Here is a 17,777-nt window from a genome sequence, read left to right as displayed (position 1 = left end):
TTGTGCATCTGTATGTAACGCCAAGAAGGAGTAATCATAGACCAACCTTTTAGTATACGGATCGGCTTAGAATTAAATTCTGAGTCGATTTAGCGATGTCCGTCTGTCTGTCTGTCCGTCTGTCTGTCTGTTGATGTATTTTTGTGTGCAAAGTACAGCTCGCAGTTTTAGTCCGATTGTCCTAAAATTTGGTATAGGGTACTGTTTCGGCTCAAAGACGATCCCTATTGATTTTGGAAAACATCGGTTCAGATTTAGATATAGCTGCCATATATATTTTTCACCGATCTAGTCATAATTGGCGTGTATATCAAACGATCTTCCTCAATTTCCGTACATCCGAATATTTTATGGGTCTCGAAAAACTTGCAAAATATCAGCCAAATCGGTTCAGATTTAGATATATCTCCCATATATAGCTTTCGCCCGATTTACACTCATATGACCACAGAGGCCAATATTTAACTCCGATTTAGTTGAAATTTTGCACAGAGAGTAGAATTAGCATTGTTGCTATGCGTGCCAAATTTGGTTGAAATCGGTTCAGATTTAGATATAGCTCCCATATATATGTTTTTCTGATTTCGACAAAAATGGTCAAAATACCAACATTTTCCTTGTAAATCGCCACTGCTTAGTCCAAAAGTTGAAAAAATGACTGTAATTTTCCTAAACTTCTAATACATATATATCGAGCGATAAATCATAAATAAACTTTTGCGAAGTTTCCTTAAAATTGCTTCAGATTTAAATGTTTCACATATTTTTTTACTAATATTGTGTTGCACCCTAGTGCATTAGCCGACTTAAATTTTGAGTCTATAGATTTGTAGAAGTCTATCAAATTCTGTCTACACTCTTAGAAATATATGTTTTTCATATGTTCTGATATAAACAAAATGTGTTTCGGGCACAATTTTAAAACACAATATATTTAAGTGCAAACATGTAATGTTCCTAAACTAACACTAAATGTTTGGGACATCTATGTTAATATGTTAGAATATATTATGTTTGGGGCATGAATGTTTCATAAAAATCATATGTGTGAATGCAAACATGTATAAATTTACAAATTTCGACTAAACATACATATGTTGTGATATTTTATTCAAAGCGACAGAGAGAGTATAGAGAAAGAAATAGAGATGGAAACCGGGAGAGTTGACAAAAGATATCAACATAACACAGCGAAAGAATCGAAAGAGAACAATTTCTGTGAATCCGCTTGTATGTTGATTCGGAAAACTGTTTTATGATAAGGCCAAAAAATTTGATATGCTTAAGTCTAAATATTATTTAATTTGAATAAAGAGAATGGACATTCGGAACCAAGAGAATAGACATTTGAAAAACAAACAGCATATGTTTTCGCCTTGAGAGCAGCATTTTATGTATGTGTGGACATGTGTTTTGTTTATCATTTTGGCATTATGGGCACAATTTTTTTTGGTTCGTTAAAATAAATCAGGGGTCTTCATAAAAATAACGAAAGGGCACTATACTCTTTTTAGAGTTGGGACAGTAAAATGAAATAAGGAGGAAATAGTGAAAAATTACACAGTAAAATGTATAAAAACAAAGTTTAGTTCGTCTTTATTAATAAGTAGTCCACGAGGAGTTGACGGACACCTTCAAATATAAAAGCGGGCATTAAGTTCGAGTTTTGCAGCTAAAGCAATTTAAAAAGTTTATTTTCTTTAAAATGAATTATTAAAGAAAAATAAAAGGCATTTTAAAGCGATGGTATTAAATGCTAGTAAAAAACTGTTCACGCCTAAATAAATTTATATTTATATTATAAAATTATTTATGTATGTTTATACTCGACTCCACGTTCTTCTTTTGTAAGTTTTTGAATTCCTTCCAAATTTTAAAGTTTTGTACCAAAAACAGTTTTTTGTTACAAAATTTTTATTTTTGCAATAAAAAATAATATTTTATCCAAAAATCAGTCAAATTCGTTTATATCAAGCGCTGTTAATGACTATAAATCTTTAATAACCCACATTTCGAAGTTTTATTATAAAAATTTAATATAGTATAAATATAAATGTGTAAATTAAAAAAAAAAAAAACAACAAAAAAGTGTTCGGTCGGAGCAGGGATTGAACCCACGACCCTTTGCATGCAAGGTAGACATGCTAGCCACTGCTCCACGTGGCAAACAAATGTATGTTTCTGTTAAATAATGTTATGTTTGCATGGGCTCGTGGGCGCTGCAAACTATGCTATATAAATGTAACTTATAACGATAATTATCTGCTGGTGACCATAACAGCTACGTAGCCCAGTGGATAGTGTGTTGGCTTACAAACTGTATGGTACTCGGTTCGATTCTCCGTGCAGGCGAAAGGTAAAATGTAAAAAAATAAAAAAGTGAATAATTTCTTCAACATTATTTGTATTACAGAAAAAGGTGCCAAGAATTAAAATATTTCGTGGAAGTGAAAATAACGAGTATGTTAGGGAATGAGCACAATCGTCTTTGGGAAAAATTCTTCCAAGCATATAACATTTTTGGGCTCAAAATGTTTCCAAACATATAATATGTTCACATAAAACAAACATATTAATGTTTCGGCAGTATCCAATAATATACGTGCTTCCTGCAAAATATGTTTGGAACATATGTTAAAGAGGCGATTTTTTTTGAGGGTGTAGGTTGAGTGATATTTAAATGTATGTATTTGGGACAAACCTTTATATATAGCCCCAACACATCTGATGGATGTGATATGGTATCGAAAATTTAGATCTACAAAGTGGTGCAAGGTATAATATAGTCGGCCCAGCCCGACTTTAGACTTTCCTTACTTGTTTTTTACTAACATTGTGTTCCACCTCAGCGCATTAGCCGACTTAAATGTAAAATCTATAAGTATTGCATAACTCTGTACAGATCTGCTCAGATATACAGAATATATGTGTATGGATTCATATAGCATCCAACACATGGACGGTTTTAATATGGTATCGAAAATGTGGACTTACAAAGTGGTGAAGGGTATAATATAGTCGGCCCCGCCCGACTTTAGACTTTCCTTACTTGTTTCTACTAACATTGTGTTCCACCCTAGTGCATTAGTCGACTTAAATTTAGAGTCTATAGATTTTAAGAAGTCTATCAAATTCTGTCCAGATCGAATGATATTTAAATGTATGTATTTGGGACAAACCTTTATATATAGCACCCAACACATTTGACGGATGTGATATGGTATTGAAAATTTAGATCTACAAAGTGGTGCAGGGTATAATATAGTCGGCCCCGCCCGAGTTTAGACTTTCCTTACTTGTTTTTAACATGTTTTATTATTAAATAAAGTTTTTATGTGTTCAAAATTCACCAAAAATATCTTTTTCGGTTAGACCGTGTTGAGCCAAATACTCTTGGGACCATTTATCAATTCTTTCGCATAACTCAGGACGCAATTCATCCATGTACGAGCCAACGATGCCACGTCTCATAAATCTAAAATATTTCCAATATTAATTTCATGTGAAAGAAACTAAAAAGAGAAAGACTTACTCAAATTCATTTTTCGCTCCAGGGACATTGGCTTTTAAAATGCCTGTTAAATTTGTTTTCTCATTTTCTATAAAGACAAGAAAAAACTCACATTTTTACTGCAAAATTTTAATAGCACAAATTGAGGAACTTACCTTTCATACTATCAAATGTTAAATGTTTCAAAATAGTCTCCATTTCATTGGGCTTTAATTCAGACCTGTCCAGAAAATTGCATAACTTTTGAATTACTCCCGCCAAATTTTGTTTCATTTCCTCATAGGTTGTAAAGAATATAAATGACTCATTTCGCATTTTCCAAAAATCTACGATATGGCTCCAATAGCAGGTATACAGGACTTCATTATTCATAAAGTCTGTAATATAATCGCCAATATTATCACATCTCCAGAGGCCTAAATTTTTTACAAAATGGTAAGAGGAGACTATCACATCTTTGCAGTTACGGGCCACATATATAAGCTGAAAGGAAAGAAATTATTATTAGTAATTGATCTTCAAAAGTTTGCAGGAAGATCATTTGTTAGGCAACAATTAGTACAGTTTTGGACCAAGGCTGGGAAATCGCAATTTCAAGAATTCGCTGGAGTCGGAGTCGATATATTTTTTTGTTCATCTTTCAATAATGGAGATTTGTTTTATGTCATTTAATCAAGAGAAATGAAGAATTTGGTAGAAATTTTCTATAAAAATTATATTTTGACAAAACTTTCTATAAAAATAAAATTGTGACAAAATTTTCTATAGAAATAAAATTGTGATAAAATTTCTTTGCAGTTACGGGCCACATATATAAGCTGAAAGGAAAGAAATTATTATTAGTAATTGATCTTCAAAAGTTTGCAGGAAGATCATTTGTTAGGCAACAATTAGTACAGTTTTGGACCAAGGCTGGGAAATCGCAATTTCAAGAATTCGCTGGAGTCGGAGTCGATATATTTTTTTGTTCATCTTTCAATAATGGAGATTTGTTTTATGTCATTTAATCAAGAGAAATGAAGAATTTGGTAGAAATTTTCTATAAAAATTATATTTTGACAAAACTTTCTATAAAAATAAAATTGTGACAAAATTTTCTATAGAAATAAAATTGTGATAAAATTTCTTTGCAGTTACGGGCCACATATATAAGCTGAAAGGAAAGAAATTATTATTAGTAATTGATCTTCAAAAGTTTGCAGGAAGATCATTTGTTAGGCAACAATTAGTACAGTTTTGGACCAAGGCTGGGAAATCGCAATTTCAAGAATTCGCTGGAGTCGGAGTCGATATATTTTTTTGTTCATCTTTCAATAATGGAGATTTGTTTTATGTCATTTAATCAAGAGAAATGAAGACGAATGTGTTCATTTTAATATTTACAAACTTCATCAGAGTTTTCTGAACTTGGGATGAATTGATGACGAAAATTTGGTGCAGATTAGCTTTTTATCTGCAGGCAGGTTAAGTTCGAAGATGGGCTACATCGATCCAGGTTTTGATGTAGACCCTATATAAACCGACCAGCCGATTTGAGACCTTGATCTTCGCAACATTGCACTTTATAACCGATTTTCCTGAAATTTTAAATCTAGAGGTATTTTAGGTCCCTAAATAGTAACGCTGTATATGACTGAATATCGGCACATGTATTGGCATAGCCCCCATATAGACCGATTTGTGTTAAATCCAAAATAGTTTAGGTCCATAAATATGATCCCAGCAAAAAATGTTCTTTTTAATCCGGAAGTAGTGCAAAGTTGGCACAGAAGCAATGCATTTTATATGGGCTTGTCACCACTGTTGCTACAGTTGGTAGAATTCCACCAAAAATGGAAGATTTTTGACTGTTTGTAAGACTGGTAGAATTCTTGATGTTTTGGTAGAATTTGGTAGAAATTTTCTATAAAAATTATATTTTGACAAAACTTTCTATAAAAATAAAATTGTGACAAAATTTTCTATAGAAATAAAATTGTGATAAAATTTTCTATAGAAACAAAATTTTGACAAACTTTTCTATAAAAATAAAAATTTGATGAAAGAAATTAAATTTTGACAAAATTTACTATGAAAAACGAATTTTGACAAATTTTTCTATAAAAATTTGAATTTTTTAAAATTTTCCAAAGACACACAATTTTGACGAAATTTTCTACGAGAGGGTGTAATTTCGTGAAGTGCAATTAAAAAGTACAAAAGAGCATTAAAGTTTCCTTGTGTTAACAATGTTTTGTGGTAATTTCAAAATGTGGAGTATAGAAATAAAATTTTGACAAAATTTCTATTGAAACAAAATTTTCACAAAATTTTCTGTAAAAATAAAATTTCGATAAAAATCCATATAAAAATAAAATTGTACTACATTTCATACAGAAATAAATTTTGACAAAATTTTCTTTAGAAAAAAAAAAATCTGACCAAATTTTATATAGAAATAAAATTTTGACAAAATATGCTATAGAAATAAAATTTGGACAACATTTTCCGTAGAAATAAAATTTTGATAATTTTTTTTGTTAAAGAAATAATATTGTGACAAAATTTTCTATAGAAACAAACAAAATTCTATAGAAATTTTGACAAACTTTTCTATAGAAATAAAATTTTGATAAAAGAAATTAAATTTTGACAAAATTTTCTATAGAAATTAAATTTTAACAAAGTTTTCTATAAAAATTTGATTTTTTTTTAAATTTTCTATAGAAATCAAAATTGTGACAAATTTTTCTATAGATATAAATTTTCGATAAAATTTCATATAGAAATAAATTTTTTTCGACATTTTTTACAGAAGCAAATTTTAACAAATTTTTCTATATAAACAGAAAATTTTATATAGAAAAAAAATTGGCCAAATTTTGTACAGAAATAAAATGTTGACACAATATTCTCTAGAAATAAAATATGGACAACATTTTCTACGGAAATAAAAATTTGCCAAAATTTTCTATAAAAATGGAATTTTGGAAAAAATTTGAAAAAAAAATCTATAGAAATAAAATTTTGATTATTTTTTAAAGAAATGACATTGTGACAAAATAAAATAAAAAAATCGATAAAAATGTTGACAAACTTTTCTAAAGAACTAAAATTTTGTAAAAGAAAATAAATTTTGACAAAGTTTATTTTTTCTTATAAAACTTTAAATTTATTTTAATTTTCTAAAGAAATCAAAATGTTGACAAAATTTTCTGTAGAAATAAATAAACTTTTGATAAAATTTCATATAGAAATAAATTTTTTTAGACATTTTTTACAGAAATAAATTTTGAAATTTTTTTTATATAAACAGAAAATTTTAACAACATTTTCTCTAGAAATAAAATTTCGACAAATTTTTCTATTTTTGAAAAAAAAATTTCCATAGAAAAAAAATTCTGACGAAATTTTGTATGGAAATAAAATTTTGACAATATTTGACAAATATTCTATAAAAATAAAATGTTGACAAAATTTTTAAAAGAAATAAAATTTTGAAAAGAATTTTTATAGAAATAAAATTTTGAAAAAACTTTGTATAGAAATAAAATTTTGAAAAATTTTCTATGACAATAAAGTTTTTGAGAAAATTTCTATAGAAATAAAATTTTGAAAAAAATTTCTATAGAAATAAAATTGTGCAAAATAAAAAAAAAACTATTGTGGACAATTGTTGGTATTTGTTTTGGTAAAATTATCTCCAAATTTTTGTTTGGCTTGAGTGACAACAGTGCTTGAAATAGGGCGGAAGTCATCTTTTTAATCATCCGCTGCATTAGTTCTTCAGATATCATGTAATTTCAATATTTCGGATTTCATTTTAAAAAATTACCCAAAAACATAAAAAAATTCTTATCTCTTTATTATTAAAGATTTTATAATAATATTGGCCAATATTTTTTTCGCAAATTCTAACTCCGCCCAGAAATGGATCGTTACACCTTCAGATATCAAACCATGTTTGGATATAAGCCCAATGTCTAGGTTATTTTGGGTATAGTATTGGCAGCTCGATATTTCAGGCTCACATAGACTATTGAGTCCATTTTTATAGCTGAGTCCGAACGGCTTTCGACATTGCGGTGAAACCACTTAGAGAAACTTTGAAACACTCACACCAAAAAAATATTGTGGTGAGGCCAAAGATTTCATGTCCTTAACATACCAATGTACATTTTGCTTAGCATAGAAGACGCATTTCACTGATATAAAGTTGTTTTCCTAGCCTAAAACACGAGAAACTTTTCATGAAGTCTTCTTTTTCTTAAAGTTAAGTGTCACGATTAAAAAATGGATATTTTTACATAAAAGAAAAGATTTTTTTTTTTAACTTTTTTTTTTTTAAATTTATCCTCGATCATGGAATTTTAAATATTTACCATACGAAGGTACTATAGTATAATTTGGTCCACATACCTTTGGTTTGCATTCCCAGATTTGAAGAGGTAAAAGGTTGGCTGGCATATGCGTTTTGAGCAAACGTGGTGATGGCAACGTCTTACTTAGTTCAATTCCATTAGGCGCGCTTGGAAGTATACCATGAAAACTGGAAGAGACAATGAAATTAACAATTAAAATATTTTTTTTTTCGGATTTGATAAAAGGCAATCAAGTATGTACACAGAGTAAAACCGTAGTTAAACTGACGCTAAAATTTAACTTATTTTTATTGCAAACATATTATTTGTTTGTAAAGGGTGATACGGTCAAAATTTGGTCAATATAAACTTGACGTATTTCTTTCAATTTTGCATTTAAAAAACCTGAACATTCTTCATTTTGAAGGTGTGTGTGTGTAGAATGTTGCTCCTATTTTGATTTTGGAATTCACTCTTCAGTTGTCAAAATGCCGTCCAAGCAAGAAGAGCAGCGTATCAATATTTTGCTCGCGCATCGCGAAAATCCGAGCTACTCGCACGCAAAGCTGGCAAAATCGCTAAAAGTTGCCAAATCAACCGTTACAAATGTAATTAAAGTGTTTGGGGAACGTTTGTCGACAGCCAGGAAGTCTGGATCGGGGGGAAATCGAAAACCGGAAGCCGCTGAGACGACAAAGAGAGTTGCCGGTAGTTTCAAGCGAAACCCAAACCTCTCTCTCCGAGATGCCGCAAATAAGCTGGGTGTATCGTCTACAACCGTGCATCGAGCCAAAACTATCGACTTACAAGAAGGTACTGACTCCAAATCGCGATGATAAACATAATACGACGGCCAAAGCGCGATCCCGGAGGCTGTACACGACTATGCTGACGAAGTTTGACTGCGTGGTAATGGACGACGAAACCTTCGTCAAAGCCGACTACAAGCAGCCTCCGGGCCAGGAGTTTTATATGGCAAAAGGAAGGGGAAAGGTAGCAGATATTTTCAAGCACATAAAACTGTCAAAGTTCGCAAAGAAATATCTGGTTTGACAAGCCATCTGTACCTGTGGCTTGAAAAGCAGCATTTTCATAGCTTCCGGGACTGTCAACCAAGAAATTTGCGTGAAAGAGTGTTTGAATAAACGTCTGCTGCCTTTCCTGAAGAAACACAGTTGTTCCGTACTGTTTTGGCCGGATTTGGCATCTTGCCATTACGGTAAAAAGGCCATGGAGTGGTACGCCGCCAACAACGTGCAGGTGGGTCCCAAGGACAAGAACCCTCCCAACACGCCAGCGCTCCGCCCAATTGAGAAATACTGGGCTATTGTCAAGCGGAACCTAAAGAAGACCAAAAAAACTGCTAAGGACGCGCAGTAGTTCAAGGCAAACTGGCTTTCTACGGCGAAGAAGGTAGACAAGGTGGCTGTACAAAATCTGATGGCAGGTGTCAAGCGTGAGGCCCGGCAATTCGGATTTGGAAAAGCGAAAGCCTAACTGAATATTTTTCCTGAATTTTATACTAATTGAACTTGAAAAAGAAATTTAATTTGATTTTTTAAATAAACGATTTCACCAATTTACACGCGTTTTCCCTTGACCAAATTTTGACCATATCACCCTTTAGTTAACTTTCGTTATTGTTGTGAAGACAGCCTAATGATTTTTATACCCTCCATCATAGGATGGGGGTATATTAACTTTGTCATTCCGTTTGTAACACATCGAAATATTGCTCTAAGACCCCATAAAGTATATATATTCTGGGTCGTGGTGAAATTCTGAGTCGATCTGAGCATGTCCGTCCGTCCGTCCGTCCGTCCGTCCGTCCGTCCGTCCGTCCGTTCGTCCGTTCGTCTGTTGAAATCACGCTAACTTCCGAACAAAACAAGCTATCGACTTGAAACTTGGCACAAGTAGTTGTTATCGATGTAGGTCGGATGGTATCGAAAATGGGCCATATCGGTCCACTTTTACGTATAGCCCCCATATAAAGGGACCCTCAGATTTGGCTTGTGGAGCCTCTAACAGAAGCATATTTCATCCGATCCGGCTGAAATTTGGTATATGGTGTTGGTATATGGTCTCTAACAACCATGCAAAAATTGGTCCACATCGGTCCATAATTATATATAGTCCCGATATAAACCGATCCCCAGATTTGGCTTGCGGAGCCTAAAAGAGAAGCAAATTTCATCCGATCCGGCAGAAGTTTGGTACATGGTGTTGGTATATGGTGTTGGTATATTGTCTCTAACAATCATGCAAAAATTGGTCCACATCGGTCCATAATTATATATAGACCCCATATAAACCGATCTCCAGATTTGGCTTGCGAAGCCTCAAAGAGAAGCAAATGTCATCAAATCCGGTTGTAATTTGGAACATGGTGTTAGTATATGATCTTTAACAACCGTGGCAGAATTGGTCCATATCGGTCCATAATTATATATAGCCCCCATATAAAACGTTCTCCAGATTTGACCTCTGGAGCCTCTTGGAGGAGCAAAATTCATCCGATCCGGTTCAAATTAGGAACGTGGTGTTAGTATACGGTCGCTAACAACCATACCAAAATTGGTCCAATCACACAAATATTGGTCCATATAGGTTCATAATCATGGTTGCCACTAGAGCCAAAAATAATCTACCAAAATTTTATTTCTAGAGAAAATTTTGTTAAAATTTTATTCGGTTAATAATACAATTTTCATCATTGTCAAAATTTTATTTCTATAGAAAATTTTGTCAAAATTTTATTTCTATAGAAAATTTTGTTAAAATTTTATTCGGTTCATAATCGTGGTTGCCACTCGAGCCAAAAATAGTCTACCAAGATTTTATTTCTATAGAAAGTTTTGTCAAAAGTTTATATCTATAGAAAATTTTGTTAAAATTTTATTTCTGTAGAAATGTTTGTCAAAATTTTCTTTCTATAGAAAATTTTGTCAACATTTTTATTTCTATAGAAAATTTTGTAAAAATTTTATTTCTATAGAAAATTTTGTTAAAATTTTATTTCTGTAGAAAATTTTGTCAAAATTTTATGTCTACTTTGTCAAACTGAATTATATATGTATTGGATAGATCTTTTTTGATTTAATATATACCACGTATGGACTTACATACAATTTAGAAGATGGTGTTAGGAGGTTTTAAGATACCTTGCCATCGGCAAGCGTTACCGCAACTTAAGTAATTCGATTGTGGATGGCAGTGTTTAGAAGAAGTTTCTACGCAATCCATGATGGAGGGTACATAAGCTTCGGCCTGGCCGAACTTACGGCCGTATATACTTGTTTTCTTTTAATTTGTCTCGAACATTTTATGAACTAAACGTCGATATAAAGTTCAATGACCTTGCACAGAAGTTCAATATGACATAACGAAGAAGAAGAAAAATTTTGTACGATTCCCAAAAATAGTAAAAGTGAACTACGGTATGATTAAAATGATCATGATTGAGCGCCAATGAGTTAATTTTCTTTACTTTTAGTTCAATTTGTTCTTCAACGAGAGAGTGTAATTTCGTGAAATGCTGTTAAAAACTACAACACGGCATTAAGATTCCTTGTGTTAACAATGTTTTGTGGTAATCTTAAAGTGTGGAGTACAAGTCAGTTCAATTTTCGCATGACGTAGTTCATTCTTGCTAGTATGGTTAAAATTTATTCTTTAAGATTTTAGGGAGCTTACAATATACAATTCTTTTAGATGGGGACTTACAATGTTTTTATACCCTCCATCATAGGATGGGTGGTAAATTAACTTTGTTATTCCGTCTGTAACACATCGAAATATTGCTCTAAGACCCCATAAAGTATATATATTCTGGGTCGTGGTGAAATTCTGAGTCGATCTAAGCATGTCCGTCCGTCCGTTTGTTGAAATCACGCTAACTTCCGAACGAAACAAGCTATCGACTTCAAACTTGGCACAAGTAGTTGTTATTGATGTAGGTCGGATGGTATTGCAAATTGGCCATATCGGTCCACTTTTAAGTATAGCCACCATATAAACGGACCCCCAGATTTGGCTTGTGGAGCCTATAAGAGTAGCATATTTCATTACGGAGAACTACGAAGTCTCTTAGAGGAGCAAAATTCATCCGATCCGGTCTCTAACAATCATGCAAAAATTGGTCCATATCGGTTCATAATTATATATAGCCTCCATATAAACCGATCCCCTGATTTGGTTTGCGGATCCTCTAAGAGAAGCAAATTTCATCCGATCTGGTTGAAATTTGGTACGTGCTGCTAGTATATGGCCGCTAATAACCATGCCACAATTGGTCCATATCGGTCTATAGTTATATATAGCCGATCCCCAATCACACAAAAATTGGTCCATATCGGTTCATAATCATGGTTGGCACTCGAGCCAAAAATAATCTACCAAAATTTTATTTTTATAGAAAATTTTGTCAAAATTTTATTTCTATAGAAACTTTAAACTTAATTATATACGTATTTAGTCGGCCTTTTTATACCCTCTGCCATATGATGGGGTATATTAACTTTGTCATTCCGTTTGTAACACATCGAAATATTGCTCTAAGACCCCATAAATTATATATATTCTTGGTCGTGGTGAAATTCTGAGTCAATCTAAGCATGTCCGTCCGTCTGTTGAAATCACGCTAACTTCCGAACTAGACAAGCTATTGACTTGAAACTTGGTACAAGTAGTTGTTATTGATGTAGGTCGGAAGATATTGCAAATGGGCCATATCGTACCACTTTCATGTATTGCCCCCACATAAACCGACCCCTAGATTTGCATTGCGGAGCCTCTTGGAGGAGTAAAATTCATCCGATCCTGTTGAAATTTGGTACATGGTGTTAGTATATGGTCTCTAAAAACTATGCAAAAAGTGGTCTCTATCTATCGATATAAGTCCGAACGGAACGGACGTGTTTTTTTAATAGCGGATAAAATCATCGTAATAAGTACCTACTACGAATTTCAAGTGTGGTGGGATATTAGGCCACCATGCAGAGAAATTCAAAGACATCCACTGCGTTGTTAACTTCAGGGCCCAGTGGACGGGTATCGACTGGAATTATAAATTTGGGCAATGAGCAAGAGTTAGGCCCAATTAGTCGACCTGTAGACGGGTCGACAGGTGGCGACAATTTGACAAGTCGAACCTTTTCCAAGGAAACGGCATCAAAAGGAGGTAATCCCTCACGAAAGAGATTCAAGGAACGCAGAAATTCTTTGTTTATCACAAAAAAAATTAGGATCAGTCGACCCAAGCACGTTGTCGGCTAAACAAAGCGATTTCTTAAAATGGGCTCAAGGAATACTTGAGGCTGGAAAAAGGGAACGATCACCTGATGAGCTGCCATCCTCCAAAAGGGATCAACGATCGTTTGCCTCAGTTGCTAAAGACAGCCTTGTGATGGCTATCGTAAATAAAGGAACATTGGACGGTATGGTTCTAAAGAAAAATGGGGGGAAATTGAGAATGTTTTTTCTGGCGTCTACTCACAGGTGCTGGAAAAATTTCCCGGCCCAAATCCTCGACACCAAGAGGCTGGTTGGTATCAAGGACGATTTAAGCTAGTCGCATTTGAGGACCAGAGGTCTATAGAATGTTTTAAAGCTGATCTGATACTAATTGGTGAAGTTTGGGAAGGAGCTGCTCTAGAGTTAGTCGAGAAGAAAGACATACCGGCTAGACCTAGAGCACATGCGTGGATACCTGCAAACCCTTCTGACCCTGAATCTATTTTAAATAGACTGAAACAATGCAATCCAGATCTTCCAACAGCTGATTGGAAGGTTGGCCGTTTGGATGAAGTGGATGGACCTAGACGGCATGCAGTGTTTATATTGAACACTTAGTCTTTGCCACATCTAGCAAAGTCTCAGGGCCGTGTATGTTATGGCTTTCATTATATCCAAATGAAGGTGTATAAAAACGATCAGCTAAAGGATTCAAAAATGGACAAGCCTCTGTCTGAATCAGAAGTAAGCGGATCCTCTTGCGAAGTCGAGGGAGATACCAAAGTTGAAGACATGGATAGATACCGTATGCGTGAGGAGGCTTCTACTGCCTCAGAACTCAACAAAGTTTAACCTATGGTTATTGCGAGAGTCACCGATATCTCTGAAGAGGACATTCTTGATGACTCGATTGAAGCGGCTGATGTAACGGTTGTTGAAAATCTCGATAGTCCTACGGATCCTCCAGATAAATCTTCATCATTGTAAGGCTGCATGTGCTGCTTTAAAAGTTCTCCTGATGAAAGGGGACATAGACATAGTTCTTATTCAAGAACCATATGTTTATAGAAACAAAATATGTGAATTAAGTACTCCGGGGATCAAACAATGATGTATTTCGAGCCTGCATAATTGCTAAAAACGAGCTTAACTTGTTTCTGCTTCCTTCATTGTGCAATACAGACACTCGTTGCCAGTTTAGAAATAGCCAAATGCAAATATTGGGTATCTTCGGTCTATATGGGACATGACAGGGAGATGCCTCCATGTGCCGTTAAGACCTTAGTTGAGGAGTCACTGAAAACAAAGACGAAACTCATTGTGGATGACAGTCTTTCGTAGAAGTTTCTACGCAATCCATGGTGGAGGATACATAAGATTCGGCCTTGCCGAATTACGGCCGTATATACTTGTTGTATCTTGGCAACAAAGCAAAACAGCGTTTAATATGTTTTTCAACACTTTACACTAATGAAGTTTTTTACGTGAAACAAAGCATAATTTATACTTAAAGTCAAGTCTGAATGTGGACATTTAGTTTGTCGTTAACGCAATTTTTAAATAACTTTTATATGAAGAAAAAACGCCGGAAAAACGAAAAAATTTAAATTTGTTTTCTAGAAACAAGTACGCAAAACTCAAGTTTAAAAGAGAATTGTGTCTTAAATTCTCCAATGAGATCTTTGGAACGGAGTATGCTTTTTTCAGTGTATATACATGTTTTTTGTATTTGGTTTTTACTTACTCTAAAAATGGCGATCGTTCCATTTGTGGCAAATTTCTACATTTCTCCAAATCCAAATTATTCAACAAGAGCCACGCAGTTTCTTGCATCCAGGTGGTACCACTTTTGATGTAGGTCACTATATAGACATCATCCTTTTTAACTGGATAATTCAATATTTCTGGGATGACATTATCAAAACCCTTGGGTAAAGTACACCATGAGTCATGCCAATTTTTCTTTAAAGGAATATTTTGCCCTGATGCTGAGTATTCCTTTAAGGGAAGAATCATACGATCTTTGGAAATTTCTCTAGTAAACTGGCGGGTATTAAACATTATGATTATTTTGTTTTTATTAATTAAATTTATTTTAGAGAAATTAAATTTTCGTTTTTTTTTTTAATCTCTGTTATAAATTTTTGAGAACACGCCTTATTGCCTTTCCACTTGAAACTGTTGATTTCAAATTACATTGACTTACATTTTAATAAAGTGAAATTATCACTTACGAATAATTACACTTATCATTTGCCTGCATATGAAATATGGGGGTAGGGATGACAATTATTTTTAGAATTTTGTTTTCTTTTATTTTTGTATACATTTATTCAGTGTTGTTGTTGTTGTTGTTGTTGTCGTTTTTAAATAAAAACTTCTTTTATGATTATTACATTGTTATTTTATACCTGTTGATCAGAGTTCACAAAATTGTTATCACTAATAAATGAAAGTGACCTAAATCCATATATCCAATTTGACTAATATCAAGGGTAACAAACAAACAAAGCCAGTGCCAAACAGAGACTTATATTAAATGTTTGGCAAATTGATATTTACTCAAAAGCTGATTATTATTATTCCCTGGTAAAATATTTGTGGTCTATAGCGTTTTCTAGAGACTAATCATTTACTAAACAAATTAAGAAAATTTAGATAATTTTAGAAAATTTTAACTAAACTGTATTATAAACGCATATGTTATGCCAACTTCACAAAAATATGTAAATATTTTTCGACAAATTCAAGAAAATTTATGAGAGATAATTAATTTTTTTTCACTTGCTCAAGAAAATTTTGTAGTTTGAAGGACAAAAATTGGAGCGCATTTGTAGTAAAATTTACAAATTTAAAGAAATAATGATTTAGTTTGTGAGACGTATGAATTTATTATAGTTTTATGCTTTATTTGTATATAAGTTATTCCCGTTTTTTATACCCACCACCACAGAATGGAGATGGGGGTATAATAAGTTTGTCATTCCGTTTGTAACACTACGAAACATCGCACAAACTTGTCTTTTGTCTGATACTGATATAGACCCCATATAAACCGACCTCCCGATTTGGGGTCATGGGCTTATAAAAACCATAGTTTCCATCTAATTTGCCTGCGATTGGAAATCTAGAGGTATTTTACGACCATAATGAGGTCCGCCGAAAATAAACCGACCTCCCGATTTTACTTTTGGGCTTTTTATACCCTTCACCACTACTGTGGTACAGGGTATAATAAGTTTGTGCATTTGTATGTAACGCCAAGAAGGAAAAGTCTGAGACCCACCGTTTAGTATACCGATCGTCTTAGAATTAAATTCTGAGTCGATTTAGCGATGTCCGTCTGTCTGTCCGTCTGTCTGTCTGTTGATGTATTTTTGTGTGCAAAGTACAGCTCGCAGTTTTAGTCCGATTGTCCTAAAATTTGATATAGGGTCCTGTTTCGGCTCAAAGACGATCCCTATTGATTTTGAAAAAATCAGTTCAGATTTAGATATAGCTGCCATATATATTTTTCACCGATCTGGTCATAATTGGCGTGTATATCAACCGATCTTCCTCAAATTCCGTACATCCGTATATTTTATGAGTCTCGAAAAACTTGCGAAATATCAGCAAAATCGGTTCAGATTTAGATATAGCTCCCATATATAGCTTTCGCCCGATTTACACTCATATGACCACAGAGGCCAATTTTTAACTCCGATTTAGTTGAAATTTTGCGCAGGGAGTAGAATTAGCATTGTAGCCATGCGTGTCAAATTTGGTTGAAATCGGTTCAGATTTAGATATATCTCCCATATATACCTTTCGCCCGATTTACACTCATATGACCACAGAGGCCAATTTTTAACTCCGATTGAGTTGAAATTTTGCACAGGGAGTAGAGTTAGCATTATAGCTATGCGTGCCAAATTTGGTTGAAATCGGTTCAGATTTAGATATAGCTCCCATATATAGCTTTCGCCCGATTTACACTCATATGATCACAGAGGCCAATTTTTTGCTCCGATTTAGTTAAAATTTTGCACAGGGAGTAGAATTAACATTGTAGCTATGCGTGTCACATTTGGTTGAAATCGGTTCAGATTTAGATATAGCTCCCATATATAGCTTACGCCCGATTTACACTCAAATGACCACAGAGGCCAATTTTTTGCTCCGATTTCGTTGAAATTTTCCACAGGGAGTATAATTAGCATTGTAGCTATGCGTGCCAAATTTTTTTGAAATCGGTTCAGATTTAGATATAGCTCCCATATATAGCTTTCGCCCGATTTACACTCATATGACCACAGAGGCCAATTTTTTGCTCAGATTTAGTTGAAATTTTGCACAAAGAGTAGAATTAGCATTGTAGCTATGCGTGCCAAATTTGGTTGAAATCGGTTCAGATTTAGATATAGCTCCCATATATATGTTTTTCTGATTTCGACAAAAATGGTCAAAATACCAACATTTTCCTTGTAAAACCGCCACTGCTTAGTCGAAAAGTTGTAAAAATGACTCTAATTTTCCTAAACTTCTAATACACATATATCGAGCGATAAATCATAAATAAACTTTTTCGAAGTTTCCTTAAAATTGCTTCAGATTTAAACGTTTCCCATATTTTTTTACTAACATTGTGTTCCACCCTAGTGCATTAGCCGACTTATATTTTGAGTCTATAGATTTTGTAGAAGTCTATC

The 17,777-nt window shown here is 33.5% G+C and overlaps 1 protein-coding gene across 1 annotated transcript; it reads right to left on the bottom strand.

Moving 5' to 3' along the window:
* Positions 1-3,287: 3,287 nt before the first annotated feature.
* On the bottom strand, positions 3,288-15,261 carry LOC142233726 (sulfotransferase 1 family member D1-like). Its single transcript, XM_075304735.1, has 5 exons — positions 14,831-15,261; positions 7,910-8,039; positions 3,667-3,994; positions 3,533-3,599; positions 3,288-3,475 (listed from the first exon to the last, which is right to left on the bottom strand). The coding sequence occupies exons 1-5, from the start codon at positions 15,145-15,147 to the stop codon at positions 3,340-3,342; spliced, it is 978 nt and encodes a 325-aa protein (XP_075160850.1). The 5' UTR covers positions 15,148-15,261; the 3' UTR covers positions 3,288-3,339.
* Positions 15,262-17,777: the final 2,516 nt, after the last annotated feature.

This window comes from Haematobia irritans, chromosome 4 (genome assembly GCF_050003625.1).
Source record: "Haematobia irritans isolate KBUSLIRL chromosome 4, ASM5000362v1, whole genome shotgun sequence".
NCBI lineage: Eukaryota > Metazoa > Arthropoda > Insecta > Diptera > Muscidae > Haematobia > Haematobia irritans.
This window is presented reverse-complemented; position numbering and strand designations above follow the sequence as displayed.